Genomic DNA, 22,318 nt, shown 5'->3' with positions numbered 1-22,318 from the left:
TGATCGTTGAATTGAATTGCAATTTTCGCTATATCCCCATTATTCTACCTTATGTTTCAAATTTTCAATTTCTACCTTGTTCAGTTATCTTATTAACTTAATTTATCAAAAAATATATTTAAAAAACTTTCAACAGATTATACCGTTAAAAGATCTGGCCAATACGCTTAAAATGAGACCACTATTGAATATTATTAAACACAGTTTTATTATTAATGTTATATAAAAATAAAAAAACTGAAAATTCTAAAAAACAAACAAGTTGAATATTGGAAATTGTCAAACATTAAACCTCAATTGGCTTTTAAGGAACCACTATTATCTGAAGATTTATTTTTTTATTTTTTTATTTTTATTTTTTTATTTTTATTTTTGTTTTTTGCCTATTTACTATGAAATATTTATATATGTATATAAACGAGAACTAGTCATTATAAAAAGCTTTAGTTTATAATTTAATATGAAAATTATATGTTAATTTATGAAAATATAGATTGAATAAATAAGTAAATATATGGGACCCATTTATTCAAAGTTTATACATAGTGAAAATATGTTTACAAATTATTAGAGGTTTATATATTTGTGATGTGACATGACAAATAATGATGTTACAATATTATGTACCTCTAAATGAGATCTAGCATTGAAGATTGCATGAATATTCTTGAGTGTGTTATTAACCGGATTTTTGCTTTTACACTCCATTAAACCTGACCATATTTATTTTTTCCGGGTATTATTCGGTACATGTTAATAGGGTAAAGAAGTGTTTTCACATTAGACGATGACGAAAACTGCAACAAAAAAACAAATTTTGCGATGAATTTGTGACTCATTTCAGAAACATGAACCAAACTTAAGATTTTAGGTAAAATATAGGGACCATTCGTGTAATTTATCCTACTTATAAATAGATGATTCGTGAAAAGGTTTAAGTTAACGTATCAAAAGGACAGCCACACAAAACAATGGAGTACCAATCCTTCTTCCTCGTAGTATCTTGTCTTTTACCATTGATCATGTACGCCTTCATTATTTCCAGCCGGCGCAACTCCCGGTTACCTCCGGGACCAAAAGGTTTTCCTATCATCGGAAACCTCTTAGAATTCGGTGACAAACCCCACCAATCACTTGCCATATTATCTAAACGTTATGGTCCTTTAATGTCACTTAAGCTCGCAAGCAATACAACCATAGTCATTTCATCTCCTGGTATCACCAAAGAATTCTTTAGCACACATGATACGTCTTTCTTAAATCGATCAGCTCCTAAGGCTATCCAAGTTGGAGACTATCATAAATACTCCATAGTTTGGATGGAGGCTGGAGATCAATGGCGAAAATTGCGAAGAATGACTAAAGAATATTTGTTTTGTGTGCAACAGCTAGATGCTAGTGAACTCCTACGACGAGAGAAGGTACAAATAAGATCTCAATAGATTTCTATATCCATCCGTACAATTACTGTTAACCACAGAACAAAATGGAAACGTACGTTCTTATCCATTTAACATGATTAACTTCTATTTTTATATTCTAGGTACAAGATCTTGTCAACCATGTTAACCAATGTTGTATAGAGGAAAAGGCTCTGAACGTAGGTGCATGTGCATTCACAACAGCTCTTAACATCCTTTCCAGCTTCATGTTTTCTGTGGATCTTGCTCAATATGATCCCAAATCAACACAAGAATTCCAAGGCTTGGTATTGCAAGTGATGCAAGCTGGCGCAAAGCCAGGTCTACTAGACCTTTTTCCGATACTTCACTGGTTGGATCCACTAGAGTTAATATGGCCGGAAAATGCTTATGCCAAGAAAATGATAACTATTTTCGATAAGATCATCAATGACAGGTTGCAAAATAGATCAAATGGTGTTTCAACCAAAAACGATGATGTTTTAGACTTGCTACTAAACCAACAATCGAGTTTTACTCAAAATGATATGAGACACTTATTTTTGGTAAGCAAATCCTTTTAATAATTAAAAAATATTTCCGATAATAGCACACGCATTAACAATATTTTTGTTTTATAGACACTATTTGTGGCAGGAACGGACACCACATCAAGCACGTTGGAATGGGCGATGTCGGAGCTAATTCGAAACCCAGAGAAAATGAAAATAGCGAGGTTGGAGGTCGATAAAGTCATGCAAAACAACAACAATGGAAGCATACAAGAATCTGATATCTCTCAACTCACTTACCTACAAGCTGTGATTAAGGAAACTCTGAGACTTCATCCTCCTGCCCCTTTTCTTATCCCTCGCCAAGCCATGAATGACGTTGCTATTCAAGGTTTCATTGTGCCTAAAAATGCACAAATTTTGTGTAACGTTTGGGCTATGGGCCGAGATCCAAACATATGGTCAGACCCAGAAATGTTCATGCCGGAGAGGTTTTTGGACATGAAGATTGACTATAAAGGCCAAGATTTTGAGCTTATTCCATTTGGTGCAGGAAGGAGGATGTGTCCAGGATTGAATCTTGCTAATAGAATGTTACATATAATATTGGGATCTTTGATTCATAAGTTTGATTGGAAGGTTGTGGGAAATAAGAGACCACAAGATATTGATATGGGAGAAAAGTTTGGGATCACATTGCAAAAGGCTGAACCACTCATGGCTATACCTATGAAACTCTGATCGAAGTTGTTTTCTTAAATAAATGCCGAAAAGCATTTTTTGTTGTACTTTGACTTTATTTGAAACTTGTACTTATTTCTCATATTTTGGTTAGACATGTGGTATCAAAGGGATCAACAAATCACACACACATGATTCATGTCTTTCTTAATCCGCTGTGTTCTTTTTATGAATCCTATTTGACCGGACTATATAAATTGACTGATGGGCACTACAAGAAATGAGACCTATAGGGACGACATTTGTCATCCCTAAAGGTACTAAAGTCGTCCCTATAGATGACGGCGACGACAAGTCGTCCATATAATGTTCGTCCTCATAGCTCCGTCGCAATAGATGTTCTTTATCGTCGCTAAAAATATCGTCGCAATAGCTTCCCTATAGAGATGACATATCGTCTCTAAAGGATCCGTCACTATATGCTTCCAATTACCATAGATGAAGCTATAGAGAGGACTACTCGTCTCTATAGAAGCAACTATAAAGACAACATGTCGTCTCTATAGATAAAGTTATACACGACATACCACAACCTATAGAAACAACAAATCATGGTAGTAATGCACCTATAGAGACGATTTGGCGTCCCTATACATTCACCTATAGAGACGACATGTCGTCTCTATAGGTATGCCCACAGGTTTACACCCTGTTCTTTTTTCTGTTTATTTTCCTAGTTTACACAGTTCTAAAATAGCTAAAGCAGTATATTTACAAAATAGCTACAACAACAAAATTTAATTGCAACAAATCATGCTAAATGATTTTATTACATGTTTTAAAATGGTACAAATTGAATGAAGATTCTCAAGCATTACATGTTTTAAAACTATACTAATTCAGATTTACCAAACTTTGCATCAAATTCTTCAGAGAGCAGCTTCCTGACATTTGGAAAATATTGTAACAATTGAAAAGAAAGAAACATCACCTTCGGTTTACTTTTCTCATTGTGGGTAGTCTTGGCATTATCATAACAACTCCACTGTTACATTTGTAAAGAAAAATGACCATTTTGTCCTTTTTCTATTTGATCTTTTCATCCATTTTTCTATTTGACCAGTTTGTCCTTTTCTCTTTCATGTTTATTTGTTTTTTTATGAACTACTCATTTTCCAAAATGACCATTTTGCCCTTGTTTCTTTCATATTTTCAACCCCCACCCCCACCAATCAACTTTGTAAAAGTGCCACTTTGTCCTTGTCTCTTTCATCTTTTTTCTCAAATTCAAAAGCAACCTAATATGTAAAAGTGTTAAATCTAATAGTAACTCAATTATTAATCGTCTAAAAACAGAAAATTATGTTCATATTTACATGAGGACTCACCAATATCTGTAACAAGGGTTTGTGGGGAAGATGTGTTCATCTTTGTGACATTTTAAAATATTTTAATCCTTGCTGCACAAGTGAGGTTAAAATGTTATTTTTAAAAAGGAGCATAAAACTGTGATGATGAAAAAGGGACAAATAAATGCAATGAAAAAGTGAAATATGATGATTCAAAATTTTCAATCACTAATTACAAAATTTTTTGAAAAAAAAAACATAAATCTTGAATCTTTACCTGGATTCCAAGATGAAGGAAATAAGGGAATTGTGGATTGACCTTCCCTAACCTGTATCACATGAAACCCATGTTAAACAATTTGTGCCAAAAAAATAAATGGAATAAGTCCCTTTGAAAAATATATTGCATAGCCATGATTATCCACCACACATTTCAGCCGATTTGGATCACATGCATCTGCTTTCAAAAATGTAATTGCAGTACTAAATACAGAATCAGGGGTTGCCTACAAAATGCAAAGGCATTACATTTCCATTCCCACCATGGAATGGAATGAAGAATTACAATTCCATTCCTTTGTCATTCCATTCCATCATACCAAATAGAAGTGTGATTGTAACTTACTTGTAAAACTAATTATATCGGGCTCATCTCCATCAATTATAGGAGTGCCTCATTGCAGCGTTCAGTTCCTGTAAATTTGATGCAAGAAATAGCAATGTAAATTATAATTAGAATTGTATAGATTATTCAAAGTATAATGATGCTATATTTAACAAAGAATGCTATTTAACCATACCATTTCGACAAGATTAAGATGTCATTATGACATCTGCTCCAAATCCATGACAACAATCTGCAATCATCTCATCATCTGTAGCCACCACTGCAACATAGATTAAAGCTAGGGACAGTTAAGTAATTTTACATTTGTCTCAATAATTAATTTTCTTATTGCTTATCATTGATTGTTGATTTGTTTCTACAAATATATTCATTTTAATCCTAAATAATCATTAATCACTTGAATTAAGTATTCAATTGATTGAAGCTCAGTTTTGATGGTGGATGTTTAAAGATTTCTTGTTCTATTTGGTCCTTATTGTGCTCTTTTTCATTGGAAAAGTTCGGTATAATTGTCTTTTGGTGGTTTTTGAGGTTCCTTTTCTAGCTTAAAAAATATATAACTTTTTAGGAAAGAATATAATTGCTATATTGTAGATGATAACTTTTTTAAAAGATCGATTTTGACAAATAATATGTGCAAGGGATAGATATAAGGTCAAAAAGTAATCACCTATTTTTGTGAAGAAAACGGAATGAAGATTCTGCAGCATGTTTATGAATTGTTGTCTCAATATACTTTGAAAATGATAACCCAAGACGAGCTGCAATTCTCAATCCCCAAGGTATCCTTGTTGATAGAATTATACAAATACATGGTTAGTTCATCAAGATTAAAACAGATACTCAAAATTGCCACTATAAATTTTCATGATAAATGGCAATATTCAGGTTTCTAGTGATCTTTTGTTGAATTATAAAATAGAAAGTCCACTTACATATAAAAGATTACTGGAAATCATTAGCTTGAAGAAATTGAACTCAAAATGACCATTTGAACCACCAATTGTTAGATCAACATGGTTTCCAATTGCCTGCATCACATGGGAATGGGATCTCTAACTCATTAAGTCTTAATGTCCCTATTTCATACTATTGATACTTTTACAAAATAAAAATAACCACAACTCAAGAAATAACCATGAAGGAAGCATTACACTACATCTAAACAAACCGATTGAGTGGACTATGTGCTAAGTGATTTTATTACATGCTTTAAAACAGTAAAAATTGAAGGAAGATTCTCAAACATCATTAAAATAAACAGATCAACGACATACCTCTATGATTTCGAAATTGGATGTTGTTGGAGAGTGAAGAAACAGTCGTCGTCACAGGGGAATTGAAGCATCGTCGGTGGTGAAGGTGGTTGTGATGTGGAGTTCGACTTGTAAAGTAGCCGTCGATTTCGTATCCAGAAAAGCAGCAAATCTTCGATCAAAGTAGAGAAAAGAGTGAAGGGGGAAATGTCATCATGAACTACCGAAGGAGGTTGCGGGAAACGAGGCGGTACCAATGTTGGCAATGATAGCGGTTGTTGCTGAGGAGGCTGGAGGTGAAGGCGATCCACATGTGCCATGGTGTTCGTGTTTGACGTCTATCAATCGCCGATCGAGATACAGGAAAACGTGAAAAGGAGTTGTTATTGAATGAGAGAAGCGGATAATGTATTCTTGACATCAGTTTAGGGAGTAGAAACTCTATAGGGACGACCTCTCACCCCTACACCCTTAAACAAAACGACACCCCTCCAATATTCTGAATAAACAACATATTAAAAAATATAAATTGCATCTAATTTATTTTTTTGGGGAAGACTTTTCGTCCCCATATGTTTTCTGAATCCCGCCAAAATTCCTGCCTAACTTGTCGGGACGACAAGTCGTAGCTATATCTTTTCACAAACCCGCCAACTACCTGAGTGACCCATTGCAACAAAATGTCGTCTCTATAGATTATCAGGTTTTAAAATTTTGGTCAACCCTATAGAGACTACATGTCGTCTCTATAGATGATCTATAGAAACGACTTTTGTCGTCCCTATAAGTATCGTCCTTATAGATCCTTTTTCATGTAGTGTGTTAATTGATTATCGAGTTTGTTTTCTATCTTATAAGTAAAACCATAAAACTAACTACCAATCGATCAAATTCAAGATTTGTGAAGTTTATGTCATGCAATAATTGAAACAACTATTCCATGTTTTGCATTTGATTCTTTAATAAAATATTGAACAAAAAGGAATCGGAACTCGATATAGTCTCCAATAATTTAGTTTCAGCAAGTATGTGTGGAAGTAAATTCATACCATTTATGGTTTGTGGTCAATATTTGTGACATAAATGATATTCATTTCCTTCTGTTTTTTATCCATTAGGGTCCCCAAAAAATAATAATAATAATAATACCGAATATGTCTTTATAAAAGTAGAATAATATAGGTATCCCATCATAAAGGTAGTAACCATATTTGCATGAATGCTTGTTCACCATGAATGAAATATCAGGTACTTTACCGGTCCATTTATCGTTGAAAATAGAGGATTGGACATGAACACTATGTTTGTTGTTAGACCCTGCCATTAGAACAGTCACTGCTGGACTATATAAATTGACTTTCTTCAGGAACTACGAAACTCACATTCAAAAGCATCAGAGATCTTACTCTTGGAAAAGATGTTCGGATAAGGAATGCAGGAGAAGGTTCCACCAGTTTACTAAATACAGACAAGAGGGCAGGAAACAAAATAGAGGTGGATACGGAAGAAAAAGATCAAAATCATGGAAGAGAGGACAATCAAGAACCAAAAAAGAAATCGTCTGCTGGAACTGTAATGAAATAGGACATTTCAGAAATAAATATTTTTAACCTCCTGCATATAATGGCAAGAAGGAGATGAATGTGGCTGAAGACCATGATGATGCTCTCATTTGTTGTGTAGAAAATTCAGCCACGTCTTTGGTGATGGATTCAAGAGCATCATTTCATGCTTGCCATAACAAAAAAAAAATCATGAGAAATCTCAAACCTTACAACTGTATTATTCGCCTAGCAGTTGATAAAATTCTAAAGATCACTGGTATTGGAGATGTAGCTTTGTAAACTTCAATAGGTACTACCTGGATTTTGAAGGATGTGGAATATATTTCTAATCTGAAGAAAATATTGATCTTGGTGAGAGAGTTGGATGAAGAGGGGCATGATTTAAAGTTTTAAAAAGGTAAATGGAAGCTTATTAAAGGGAACTTGGTCATTGCTCAAGGAAAAAAAAAGGGAACTCTATATATGGTGGAGTTGACCTCAGGAGATACAAATGCAACTGTTGAAGATGGGGAGTCTTCTAGTTTATCTCACCAAAGACTTGTCTATATGAGTAAGAAGGGAATTAAGATGCTTGCTTCAAAGGGAAGGATCCCAAAACTAAAGAATATGACAATTGACTTCTGTGAACCATGCATACTCGGTAAATAGAAAATTGTTACTTTTGTGAAGATGGGCCAGCCACCTAAATCAGAGAAGATTGAGCTGATACATTTTCATGTCTTCGATCCCACATCAGTTTCATCAATAGGAGATTTTCGATAATATGTTTCCTTTACAGATGATGCTACAAGACAGGTATGGGTTTACTTTCTGCAAAATAAATCTGACGTTTTCTCTACTTTTAAAAGGCTTAAATCTACTGTGGAGAATAAGACGACTCTGAAGATAAACTGTCTAAAGTTAGATAATGGGGGTGAATACAGCAACAAGGAGTTTACAGATTATTGTGCAGAACACATGATCATAATGTTGAAGACTGTACCAAAAACACCTTAGCAAAACGGTGTTGCAGAGCGGATGAACAGAACAATAAATAATAGTGCTAAGAGCATGAGGTTACATACAGGGTTGCCAAAAATGTTCTGGGCAGATGTAGTGTGCACATGTAACGTCCTAAAATTTAAGACCAAAAATTTCATTTTTAAATAAGTTGTTATAAAAACCAATAGTATAATAACATTAATAATATCATCCCATGTCAAAACAAGTATGTCAATAATCAAAACATATCATCATAATTCAATATCAGAGTATAATCCCAAAGATCTCATGTGCGGAAAACATAGTGTGATGTGCTGCGATCGAGCCGGGTCCTTTCCTTTGAAAGTGAAGTACCTGAAACCAAAACTATAAACCGTAAGCACCAAGCTTAGTGAGTTGCCCCATCATACCACATACCATACAATAAACATATTGTCGGGCATATATAGGTGCCCGACCTACCCTGCTGAGCATATCTGGGTGCTCAACCTACCCTTTTTAGGCATACCGGGGTGCCCAACCTACCCCTGTCAAGCATATATGGGTGCTCGACCTACCTTGCCAGGCATATCTAAGTGTTCGACCTACCATCCGGTTTATTTCAACCGGTTACGGGGACTATTCCACCCCTACCACTACTACATAATAACATAGCATAACATACTGTCAGGCATATCTGGGTGCCTGACCTACCCTCTCGTTTATCTCAACCGGCTACGAGGTCTAACCTACCCCTACCACTATCACATAATATCATAGCATAACATACTGTCAGGCATATATGGGTGCCTTACCTACCCTTCGGTTTATCTCAACCGGCTACGGGGTCTAATCTACCCCTACCACTATCACATAATATCATAGCATACTAGCACATAAAGCATAACAGATAGTGGCATACCAGACAATTATCACAAAGACAATCGTCTCAATTATAATCAACTACTATTGGGCCGGTATTTGTGATTGCGACCTACTTCTACTGGAAGGTAACTGACCTCACACTGCTGAAGTCCCACAGACAAAACTCTAGCTGCTAGTTGATAGATTCCCAAATTTCAATATCAAAATAACACCCAATTAATAATTGTGTTCCAACACATAACCATAAGTCCATGCTTGGGGTAAAAGACTACTTTACCCCCATCTTAGCTTGATTCAAGCTCAAGGCCCAAAAGTCAAACTATGAACCAAAGCCCAACAAATGGCCTAATTTTCCAAATTAGGCCCAAACGACTACATGGTCTTATCCTAAGGCCCAACCATTTATTACAGTCCAAACATTTGGCATTCTAATGGTCCAACACCTCATAATCATCAAGTCCCAGTTATGGTCTATCTTTGACCTAATTTTCCAAATTGGGCCCAAACGCCATACATGGGCATTACCCTAAAGCCCATTTAAATATTCTAGTCCATATGCTTGTTCTTGGATGGACCACCACTAGCCCAATCACCAAAGCCCAATAGAAAGGCCCAACTCAAGGCCCAAGCACAAATTAGGGTTTTCACATAAAAAGACGATTAGGTTTAAGTGTTTCTTACTTAACCCATTAAGAAATTAATCCATTAAGTCCGCCACTCTCCTAGATAAATCATACGGTGTGATCGGGTGTAATTCAAATTCAATTCCATTGGTCCAAACATGTGGGTCCCGACAATTCCAAATTAACATATCCAAAAATTAGTGTTTTCTAAATCCTAATTAAGGTTTCCAAACCAATCGCGTTCCAATTAGTCCATTTGTTAAGCTTTTAGGTTAATTAATTATTCATTAAGTTGGGCACCACCCACTACCGCCTTGGGTAGTGGTGGTCAATGGCGGCTCATGGCGACGGCCACCACCTCACGGTGGTGGTGACGGATTTCCATAATTATTTCGGTCAAAATAAAATATTACAATGCAATATCCCAAATAAACACACACACAATAAGATACACACAACCACCCTTGTGGTGCCCAACGATGGTACAAGGTGGTGGTGGTGGATTTTCTCGTGAATTCCGGCCAAGCAACACCACCCACGACACACACTAAAAGCAAAAATACACACACACGATTATGTTTGCAAAATGCAGCCAGCCACCTACCTGGTGGCGTACGATGGCGGCGATGGCATGAAATGGCGGGCAGCAGCGGTGTTGACGGCAGCAGTCACCATGGTTGGCCGCCATGGTGGTTCTTCAACACTTGTGCTCATCATAAACGTACACCCAACACAGCCACCTCATGGCAACATAAAAGCAGTCGGAGGAGGACGTCACGATGGTGTTTTAATGGCGAGGCAGCAGGTGTCGGCTAACGGAAATAAGAGAAGAAAAATGTTTGCAAAGAATGCAACAGTAGAACGGTGGTGCATCTTCAATTGATGGTAGAGACTCCTCCACGGTTCGCTTCTCCAGCAGTGATAGTCACAGCGTCCGGTGATGGACGCATCTTCGATCGGCAGCAACTGCAGTGGCATGGCAGCTGTGACTCGTTCCTCCTCACTTCCGACTGAAATGACAACATCCCATGTCGGTCTCCATCTTCACCAACCACGGAATAGTAGCATTCGAAGGGTTTTGAGCATTCTAACACTCCTATGGTGTACATGCAACCCTAGAAACCTTGGATCTATGTTTTCTCTAATATACATGCAAATTTGATTTTTCCAAGGATCTCATCCTAACTAGCATGTTATGGGGTACTTGTAACATAAAAATCTAGTAGAAAGACATACCTTTTCTTGTGGTTGATTTCTTGGAGTTTTGAGAGCCTAGCACCAATGATGTGAATGCCTCAAGTGGAATCACAAATCACCACACAACTAGGAAAACATGGGAGAATAGTAATGCACACTAGAAATCGGCCCACCTTCTCTGTCACACACACTAGTGCCATTTTATGTGCCAAAGACCTCTTTATATGGTATGGTGGATTAGGGTTACATCCATGTAAACCCTAATACCCATGACCTTTCATTTCCATAGGATCCATAAGTTAAAAGCTCCATGGACTTCTATGCAAGCTTAGCCCATCCTAAATGAACATTCGCCCATTCTATATATAAGAGTCCGTTTTTAATTAGTTTCTTTTTTATCCCTAAATTAATTCCAAATTAATTCTTGATCAATACTGATTAAATAATATGATTTCATATTAATATATTATAACTTATAATATATTAATATATCATAAATATAATATTCTCAAAAGATTATCCATACAAATTGTTTCGGTGAAGTGCAACCCAAAAGGACCATGCCGGGTCGGCTCAAGTACATACCAAATATAGTTACGGACTTAGACACCTTATCCAACAGTCTCCCACTTGGATAAGTCTGATAACTATAGTTGCAAGTATAACTTCAAGAATCGACCAGCAATCGTAGCTCCTAAAACTCTATTGAACTATGAAGTGCCATTTTAGATAAGTGATCATATAATCCTCTGTTCTCAAGATATCAGCCGGACAAATACATGGAACAACATCGTACTTATTGTCCAACAGTTTGTTTCCCGATTTTCGATTTGTTTGACATAGAACTAAACTAAACACATCAATTTGGTTCTGACCGGGCCCGACACATAGGTCAAAACAAAATCATCGAAGGGCCCCAGATATCGCTTCTAATCCTCCAAGGATTAAAAGGAACATATAAAATTTGAATCATATGCTTGTACTAGTACTTGTTGAATCATACACAAAGGCATGTTTTATAGCATCAAGTTTCTGATGCATTTTCGTACAATCAATGCACAACCAACTCATAGTCAACAACTCATATCTCTAGGTTTGAAGCCTTGTTTGATATTATCGTCTCACGATCACTCGAGATAAATTCCATGAAGTGATACAAGTGAGCGTGAGTTTAATCCAACACTCTGAACTTATGAGCACTCATGAATGTTGTAGCAACTTTTGCTATGTCTAACACCTTAGACATCTACAAGCCTAATTCATGACAGTCTTGATTCATACCTACTTCTAAAGTATGATTGACTGTGGAGAGTTAGAATAAAGTAATTATTCTGGAAGTCAAAACATGCAAAGTTTAAAAAATAGTAAACGATTGATACAAGATAGAAACACCTTACTTATAAATAAACAACAACTTTTATTTAATCATCAAATGTCAATTACATTTTACAAGTTTCAGAGATAGATATCTAATCTATAAAACTAATATCTTCCTTCAGCCAGATGCACCTCACATGCTGCAAATGCCTAACCCTAGTCAGTCCCTTCGTGAGGGAATCTGTTGGGTTCTCTTCTGACGATACCCTCTTTGCCACGGGGATTCCTTCTTCTATCTTATTTCTTATGAAGTGATATTTTCTATCAATTTGTCTGGATCTGCCATGATCTCTCAGTTCCTTGGCTAAGGCAACCGCACTATTATTGTCATAGAAAATCTCCATAGGATCCTTTATAGCTGGTACAACTCCAAGGTCTCCCATGAAGTTCTTTAGCCATATCGCCTCCTTCGATGCTTCACTCGCTACTATATACTCTGATTCACACGTCGAATCAGCAACCGTCTCCTGCTTGGAACTTTTCCAAGTAATCGCTCCTCCATTTAGGGTAAACACCCAGCCTGACTGAGATCAGAAGTTATCCCTGTAGGTCTGAAAGTTGGCGTTGCTATACCCTACTACTCTCAAGTAATCACTCCCACCAAGGGTAAGAATCCAATCCTTAGTCCTTTGCAGGTACTTGAGAATATTCTTTACTGCGGTTCAGTGAGCCTTGCCAGGGTTCCCCTGATATCTATAGACCATGCTCAAAGCAAAGGCCACATCAAGGCGGGTACAAGTCATAGCATACATGATCGAGCCAAAAACTGAAGCATAAGCTAATCGACTCATGTCAGCTATCTCAGCCTGTCTACTCGGGCTCTGAGCCTTACTCAATTTGGCATTGCTTTGGATCGGTAAATTACCTTTCTTGGAATTCTTCATGTTGAAACTCTTCAACACCTTGTCCAAGTAAGTTTTTTGACTAAGTCCAATTAGTCTTGTACTCCTATCTCTCAATATCTTTATCCCTAGGATATAGGCAGCTTCTCCAAGTTCCTTCATAGCGAAACACTTCCCAAGCCAGGATTTAATCTCCTACAAAGTTGGGATTTCATTTCCTATGAGTAGTATGTCATCCACATACAATACCAAAAAGCTAACTATACTCCCACTAGCTCTGAAATATACACAAGACTCATCCTCGTTTCTCGAAACACCAAACTCTTTGACTTTCTCATCAAAACAAAGATTCCAGCTGCAAGATGCTTGTTTCAATCCATAAATGGACTTCTCAAGCTTGTACACTCTATCAGGGTACTTTGCATTGACAAAACCCTCTGACTGACTCATGTAAACATCTTTAGCCAACTTTCCATTAAGGAAAGCGGTTTTGACATCCATTTTCCATATTTCAAAATCATGAAATGCAGCAATGGCTAGCATAACACTAATAGAATTAATCATCGCTATAGGTGAGAAGGTTTCATCATAGTCAACTCCCTGAGCTTGAGTGAAGCCCTTCACAACCAATCGTGCCTTATAAGTATGCAGTTTCCCATCCATGTCAGTCTTCTTCCTGAAGATCCATTTGCACCCGACAGTCTTACGACCCGGTACATTATCAACCAAGTTCCAAACATGATTGCCATACATGGACTGAATCTCGCTGTCCATAGCCTCTTTCCATTTAGCAGACTCAGGACCTGCCACGGCTTCCCTATAGTTGTTAGGTCCATCTAAATTTACCAGTGTACTATCACTGATAAATGTATCACCTTCCGCAGTAATATGGAAACCAAAGTAATGCTCAGGTGGATTCCTAACTCTAGTGGAACGCCTCAGAGGTACAAACTCAAGAGTTAGTTCCACAGGAGTTTCCTCCCCAGGTTGATTACTAAGGTTTGAGGTTCCTTCACCACTTGATTCTTAAAGCTCATCAAGGTCAATTTGCATCCCACTGTTTCCTTGGCTTATAAATTCTCTCTTGCGAAAGACCCCTCTCCTTGCCACAAAGACCACATTTTCACTGGGTCTGTAGAAGAGGTAACCAAAAGATTTATGTGGGTAGGCGATTAAAATACACCGCTCACTACGAGGTTCGAGCTTATCGTGAATCTCACGTCTCACGAAATCCTCGCAACCCCAAATCTTTATGTGGTCTAAAGTGGGAACATTCCCATTCCACGTCTCATGAGGTGTTTTGGCAACCTTCTTTGTAGGGACTAGATTAATGATATGGGCGGCAGTCTCTAAGGCATACCCCCAAAATGAGATTGATAACGAAGCTCGACTCATCATGGAACGAACCATGTCCAACAACGTTCAATTGCGCTTATCAGCCACACCATTAAGCTATGGTGTTATGGGAGGTGTCAATTGTAAAACAATTCCACATTCCTTAAGGTAGTCAAGGAACTCTGTAATAAGATACTCTCCACCTCAATTGGATCGAAGCATCTTAATGTTACTGCCTAGCTGATTCTCCACTTCCTATTTAAACTCTTTGAACTTTTCAAAGGTTTCTGACTTATGCTTGATTAAGTAGACATAACCATATCTACTGTAATCGTCAGTAAAAGCCACATAGAAGCGGCTAGCATCCCTTATGGCGGTTCTGAAGGGTCCACAAACATCTGTGTGTATGAGGTTTAACAAACCTTCACCCCTAGCATAAGTACCAGTGAAGGGTGACTTTGTCATTTTTCCAAGCAAACAAGACTCACAAGTATCATCCGACTTTATGTCAAATGATTCCAAGACTCCAGCCATTTGGAATTGTCTTATGTGCTTCTTGTTAACATGTTCAAGACAACAATGCCACAAGGATGCTTTGTCGAAACTAGTGGAAGAATCTATATGCAACACATTATTTCCTAGGTTGTCTACAACTGAAACAGTTTCATATACAACATCACAAGGTAATGCTTTAAAATAAAGAACATTATTATAAAAAGCATTAATACCACCACATTCATTATCAAATGAAAAAGTAAATTCTTGTTTGTACAAACCGTGAAAAGAAATAATATTTCTCGCCATTACAAACGAGTAACAACATTTATTCAAATCTAACATTAACCCATTACTCAACAATAAAGAATAAACTCCAATCTTGGTGATAGGTGAAGCTTTCCTATTCCCCATGATCAAGTTTATCTTCCCGTGCTCAACATCCTCACTTCTTCTTAAGCCCTGCAAATTAGAACATATGTGAATACAACAACCTGTATCAAGGACCCAAAAATTAGTATGCAGTGAGTAATTAGACAATATAGTGTAAATACCTGCATGGGTAGCTTTAACCTTCCCATCCTTAACATCTTGCAGGTACTTGGGGGCAGTTTGGTTTCCAGTGCCCCTTATCATGACAAGAGAAGCATTCGGCTTCTTTTGTGTTAGAAGAGGGAGTGACAAAACCACCTTTGGTAGCACTCGAAGAGGAGCCATCAAGAGAATTTCCCTTGGTACCCTTCGAAGGGGTCTTGCACTTTTTCCATTTACCTTGCCTGGTTTCCAAAACAGGGGCGGTGTTAGGAGTAGGAGTAGTAACAACTTATTTACCTTTTAGACCACTTTCGACGGTCTTCAAAAGTCCTTGAAGCTTGCTTAGTGTAACCTCCTCCTTGTTTATATGATTGGTCATTCGGAACTGATCATAACAAGTAGGTAAGGAGTGTAGTATGATTTCAATAGCCAACTCCTCAGGGAAGTTCGCATTCAACTTCAGCAAACGGTCCACGAACCTTTGCATTTTCTGTATGTGGCCCATGATGGGTTCACCATCCTTCATTCAGGTTGATATCATAAAAGAGATTATTTCATACCTCTCTTGACGAGCACTCTGATGGTATTTGTCCATTAGGTCCATGTACATCTCAAAAGGGTAAAAGTCCTCATATGACTTTTGGAGTTCAGCTGTCATTGTGTCCAACATGATACATGCCACCTTGGTGGCATCTCTCTCATGAGTCCTAAAGTCAGCAATCTCCTTTGGAGTAGCAGTAGACTCATCAATCTCATTCAGCTCCTTATCGAGGACATATTCGTTGTCCTCGTTACATGTGACCATCCTGATGTTCCTCATATTATCATTAAAGTTAGAACCATCAAAGATGACTCTCCCACAAAGGTTCATGAGAGAGAAGGAGTCGGTAAGGTTTGAGCCAGAAGCATTGTTGGAAGACATCTAAAAAGAAGAAGGACAAGTTTAGATTAGATAAATAGTCCTTAATAAGACACCCACATGTAATATTAAGGCTAGGAGCCAACACAATACTTTATAACTTGTAAGAGGGATGTCGTAATCCAAGCTATAAAATATTCGAAGGTAGGCAAATGACGATTCACCAATTTCCACCATGAAAAACGAAATAAATTATTAGGTTTTAATTGGATTGAAACTCCTAGATGCCTTTGAGATTCATTGTAATTTTCAATGGCATGTTTAAATCTCGATTGTGCCTTCTTAAGTTTGTGACTGGGATGACGAGGATCACAAACAAGGTGTGAATAACCATGTAAATTAATTTGGTACCCTTAATTTTTATCACCTAATCGATGTGCCAGTTAACCACACATGTTCCACCAATCTATGATAAACATTAAGTTACCCTTTGCCACTCTTACTAGTCCACATTAGTGTGTCGGTTAACCACACACGCTCCACTAACGACTTGGTAAGGTACAAAGTGTAATTTCATGGGTAGCACTAAATTCACATTTTCCTAAAGTAACTAATATTGGGAATTCATAAAAGGTTTAGTTACTTTATATTTATCATTATACTTTTAAGGAGAATTATATTCCTTGTCCTACTCATTCGACTAACGACCCTCCACCAGTCAAGGAAGCGGTGGGTGAGAGTGGACACCCATTAAGCTGTCATTTTATAGGCAACAACCTTATACCCCCCTTATAGACCGACTTCATGAATGAGGCCTACTAACGGTAAGACTGACTTCATATTATACATACATACATACATACATACATACATACATATATATATATATATATATATATATATATATATACTAACTTATAATATTTTAAAGTACACAAGACAGGTCAAAAACCCAATTGACTAGGCATAAAAATACCAACCGGGAAATATTATGTCTATTACACTCATTAACGTATATTTATTTTTTTAAGCTCAAAAAATGATGTAAATTGTAAAATCTGCGGACAAAAAACAAGTTTTTAATTCATTTAGTGATCGAAAAACGAGCACTAAACAATTATCTGGTATATTAACATTTCCTATATTACAATTTCTAATACTCGCAGATTCGGACTAGTCAATTTAGAGACAATGAGTGTTAAAAATGAATTTTGATAGATGTTTATTTAGAATAAATAATCTTAACCAATGTTATTGTATATATTTCTAGGATTTCATACATATAAAGAACGCTAAGATCCGACTTATAACGAGGAAGTTATGACTCGTTGTAACATCCCAAGTCCGGGTATACCTCGAGAACCTTGATCTTTTGAGCTATTGTCGTTGTTTGCACTCATTTATAAAAGAGTGAAAAACGAGCACGCGGGGCTTACCTGAGGGTACACTTAGCGTACTTGTCAGCGTGCATGTAACGCGAAGATCACCTAGTACGTTGGGCATACACATGAGTACACTGGGTGTACTAGGCCCAGAATGCAACCCTAATTTGGGGTTAGTCCCCATTAAAGCTTCAGACTTTGTCTTTCCTTTCTTATAAGCATGTTGTGTTGAGCATTTTATGGTTTTGTCCTATAAAGGTGGAGTCTTGATGAGATCTTGAACTCTAGAATCTAGGACCAACCCCTTTTGAGTGTATGAGTAGTGTTATGCCATAAAAATCCAATCTTGGTTGGTAAAATCACTCCATGCATGAGTTATGAGACCCTTGGGACAAAAGAGTGTGTGTTTTTGGAGGATGGTGACTTTTCAGCCATGCAAAGACTTAAAGTCGATGACTTTATGGATTAAGAGGCATTAGAAGGTCCGTATCTGAGGTACGAGCTTATGACTTAACTGATTAAGACCATAAATATGAGAAGAGTGAAACTGGGGCGTACGTTGGGCGTAACCCCAGTACGCGTAGCGTAGGGGTCGAGCAACCCCGATTCTAGATAGCAGCCGAGTACGCCAAACGTAGGGAGTTGGAACGCTCAGCGTACTCCCTGCTGATTGACTTTTAGGGTTAGGTCAAGATTGAGGACTATTAAGCTTTGTAGGGGTAAAATGGTCTTTTACCCTTCTGTGAGTTGTAGAAGGGTTAGTCTAGTTTCTTGAGGGCCAATATTAATTAGGGATAATTATTATGTGTTAGGCAGAGGCTAGCCCGGTGGGTAGAGATCAAGATCCCGAGTGCGAGATTTTCATTCATTAGCTTACGAGGTGAGTCTTCTCACTATACATACCTGTAGTGGTAATTTTTATGTGTGACCAGTGGGTCTTATGTGCTTGACCTGTGTAATGAGATATCCTGCTATTTGCTTTGTGTTATGCTTTTTGTGTATTATATTGAGATGCTGAGTTGAGGGACCGGAGGGTCCCACTGAGACACATTGACCAGAGGGTCTTATTGAGTTATAGTCTCGAGTGGCTAATGTGTTGTGTGCGGTATTTTGGGGAACTCACTAAGCTTTATGCTTATCGTGTTATGTGTTATGTGTTTCAGGTAGTTCCGAGGATCGTGGCAAGGCACCGACATGATTGTACACACTGGCGGGAGAATGTTTTTATGATTCTGGGATTGTGTTTTATTTGTTGACATTTGAGACATATGTCATTTTGAGAATTATGAAACAAGTTTTTATTGTGTTTGAAAATGAAAATTTTGTTTGAAAATTTATGTCGTTACAAGTTGGTATTAGAGCCTTGGTTTGAGAGATTCAGATGCACCCTCGAGTTTGTTTGGCTCGAGCTGAGGATTTGAGAAAGATTTTCAAAAGAGATAATTTTTTCTAAAAATGAGAAAGAGTTTAAGAGAAGACGAGCCGAAACAGTGTGTACAATCAGCCAGAGCTGAGCGGTGATTTCCCAAAATACCCTCATTTTCTGTTATGAGATATTTTATGAGATATATTGCATGCTAGAGAATATGCTAGGTGAATCATATGTTACGACTAGGGTGGCCTAATTTGTGATGCTTTATCCTAGGGATTTCTGCTATCAGTGAAATACTTTGAGTATGAGTATCTAGCAGGAGCGAGCCATTGAGAAGATTATTGTGAGAGTAGCTTGTGAGGCATAGAGTACTTGTAAATTGGGATCCGAGGAGGAGGAATTGGGGTGAACAATGATGCAGTGTGGAAGGTAGTATTAGGCCCGTACTACTGGAAGCACCGGATTAGTGAGCAGTCCAAGTAAGAATCCTAGAGATGCCAAGGAACAAGTAGGGGCATGTGATCAAGTGTGAATATGCTTTAGCGAGTCTCTTATGATTTTTTTGACATCATGGTGGGTACACACCACAACCCTAGGAGCAGTGGGAGTAGTGATAAGGAGATACGGAGGATGGTCCACAAGGAGGTGGCTGCAGCTATTCGAGCAGAGATTCCATAGATGTTTGAGTGTATCAAGACCACTTTGATTCAGACGTTTGGCGAGCGATACGCTGCTATTATTGAGGTTGTTGTTGTCGCGGCCACTGCAATTATCACCGTTGCTAGGCCACAGGGAGGTGACTCGTTGCTGTTCCGAGAGTTCAGCTGCACGAAGCCACCAGAGTTTGATGGGACGCGAGATCCGATTACTACGATGAGGTGGATCTCCGATATCGAGGGGTGTTTTTACACGTGTTCTTGTCCCGACCATTTGAGAGTTCGGTTTGCACTGAACCAGCTTCGCTTGGGAGCGAAGGACTGGTGGAAATTTGTGATAGTTGGCTTCACCGCTGCAAATCATGCTACAGTGACATGGGATAGGTTTGTTCAGATATTCCGAGATGAGTATGTTCTCCCGGTGGAGAGGGGACGTTTGGCGCAGGATTTTATGTCTCTCAAGCAGAAGACAGAGTCAGTGACTGAGATCTCGAGGATGTTCCATGAGAGGGCGATATTTTGCCCTGAACACGTGTCCACTGAGCAGGCACGAGTGAGTCGATATTTGAGCATACTGAGGAGGGATATACGAGAGTTTGTGGCAAACTCATCGTACCGGACATTGGCCAAGCTTCAGGCCAATGCCAGGAGGAGGGAGATTGAGCTTGAGTTGCAGACCAGGGAGGATGAGGAGGAGTCTTGTTAGAACACTGAAAGTGACCCTCTTGAACTTTCCTGGAACCGCAGCCAACTTACTACCACAATGAAAGCTTCTACCGCAGTCATCCAAAGTCAAAAGACAGCAAGTTTTTGTACTTAGTCTATTTTGTCTTTTCTTTACACCTTCTATTTTCCAGTATGCCTTGCTTGGCTACTTCTAGAGAGTTATCTTTTGTAATGCTTGAGTCTCTATAAATAGAGCTCACTTTTTCTGAATCAAATAAGCATCTTCAAGTATCTTTACTACTTATCTCAGAAATTCTCTCCTCCCTCACTTCTTACTATCATATATGATCATAATCTCTCTTCGGAGCAAGTCCTTGTGACTTATTCACTAAGTTTGATCTCACTTACTAACCTTGGTTTGAATGCATTCCAAGTTATGAATAACCTTATGTGTATTCTTGATATAACAATTGTTGTCATTTACATTACTTTACTTTCCGCATCTAACTCACTAACTTCTAACTATTAATATTATTGTTGAGCTAACAGATCCTTCGAGATTAACTATTCCGCTATATACTTGTTCTAACTATTTTGTTCAAGTGTGTCTCAAAGTTTTTCTCTCAACAATTGGTATTAGAGCCAGAGTGGTTGCTTTTTGAAAATCGGAACATTGATTTTTCAAAGAGCCCCCTATACCACTGAAGCTCATTTCTAAACAAAAAAATTTCTAATGGCACAATCGTTATCACTGAATGTTTCCAACAGTGCTGGTGGTTCCAATCGAGCCCCAATACTAGTTGCAAATGAGTATCATCACTGGTCTCAGAGGATGGAGAGATATCTCAGACGACTTGGTAGAGATTTCTGGAGATCTGTAGAGGAAGGCCTTACATACCAGTCCTTACCCCTGTCCAAACTGATGGAGCCACAGCAAGGCTCGGAGGAGGTCAACCAGCTTTGAATCGTCCCACAAAAGATGATCTAGACAAAATGGAAGGTGATGCTTTTTCCTTTTATGAAATCTCTTATGGAGTTGCTCCTGACAACTTTGACATCATCACAAATTGCAAATCACCAAAGAAGATTTGGGATGTTCTCAAAAACTTTTATGAAGGTTTAGAGCAGGCTCAAGACAAGAAGCTCACTACAGCACTCAACGAATTCAATAACTTCAAAGCCCACTCCGGTGAAAGTTTGGAAGATTCATTTAAATGGTTCAACTTGACTGTCACCAAACTATCCAATGCGGGTACCATCTGCAGCAATCATGAAACAAATCTACAGTTTCTTAATGGATTAGGAAGACACTGGACAACAGCCAAAATGATTGTACAAGGTGACAAGAAGATTCACTCCTTATCTCTCTATAAGCTTTATGGAGAATTGCAAGCTCAAGGGTCCACTATACTCAAGGACTGCTCAGACTTCGGAGGACCACTCGCATTAGTAGCCCAATCACCTCACACTCAAACCTATCCCACCTCATATGACTCTCCACCGCAGTCATATGAAGCTGACTCAGAATATGATGACGAATAAGAGTTTCATAATGCCTTTGCTCTTATCAATCAGAAATTCAATCTCTTACCACCTTCATTTCGCAAAAACCAACAATTCACTCGACCACCTTTCAATCGTAACTTTCAAAACAATCACTTTCATTCCACCAAAAACCCTCTCCCTCCACTGCAGTCTCGGCAGACTCAGTCCAAAGAAGTACCACCGCAGTCCCAATCAACTG

The 22,318-nt window shown here is 38.0% G+C and overlaps 1 protein-coding gene across 1 annotated transcript; it reads left to right on the top strand.

Annotated features, from left to right (window-relative positions):
- The first annotated feature begins 917 nt into the window (after positions 1-917).
- Positions 918-2,804, top strand: LOC145086793 (cytochrome P450 76T24-like). Its single transcript, XM_079024631.1, has 3 exons — positions 918-1,421; positions 1,544-1,966; positions 2,042-2,804. Exons 1-3 carry the CDS (start codon positions 972-974, stop codon positions 2,651-2,653), a joined length of 1,485 nt encoding a protein of 494 aa, XP_078880757.1. The 5' UTR covers positions 918-971; the 3' UTR covers positions 2,654-2,804.
- Positions 2,805-22,318: the final 19,514 nt, after the last annotated feature.

The sequence above is a fragment of the Lactuca serriola genome, chromosome 2 (assembly GCF_051521515.1).
Source record: "Lactuca serriola cultivar US96UC23 chromosome 2, Lser_US96UC23_V15, whole genome shotgun sequence".
NCBI classification, from domain to species: domain Eukaryota; kingdom Viridiplantae; phylum Streptophyta; class Magnoliopsida; order Asterales; family Asteraceae; genus Lactuca; species Lactuca serriola.
This window is presented reverse-complemented; position numbering and strand designations above follow the sequence as displayed.

Excerpts from the sequence above, each read along its gene's own strand:
- LOC145086793 (XM_079024631.1), top strand. The coding sequence starts at position 972 with ATGGAGTACCAATCCTTCTTCCTCGTAGTATCTTGTCTTTTACCATTG. Across the intron at positions 1,422-1,543 it reads AACTCCTACGACGAGAGAAG|GTACAAGATCTTGTCAACCA; the intron begins GTACAAATAAGA and ends TTTATATTCTAG. Across the intron at positions 1,967-2,041 it reads ATATGAGACACTTATTTTTG|ACACTATTTGTGGCAGGAAC; the intron begins GTAAGCAAATCC and ends TTTGTTTTATAG.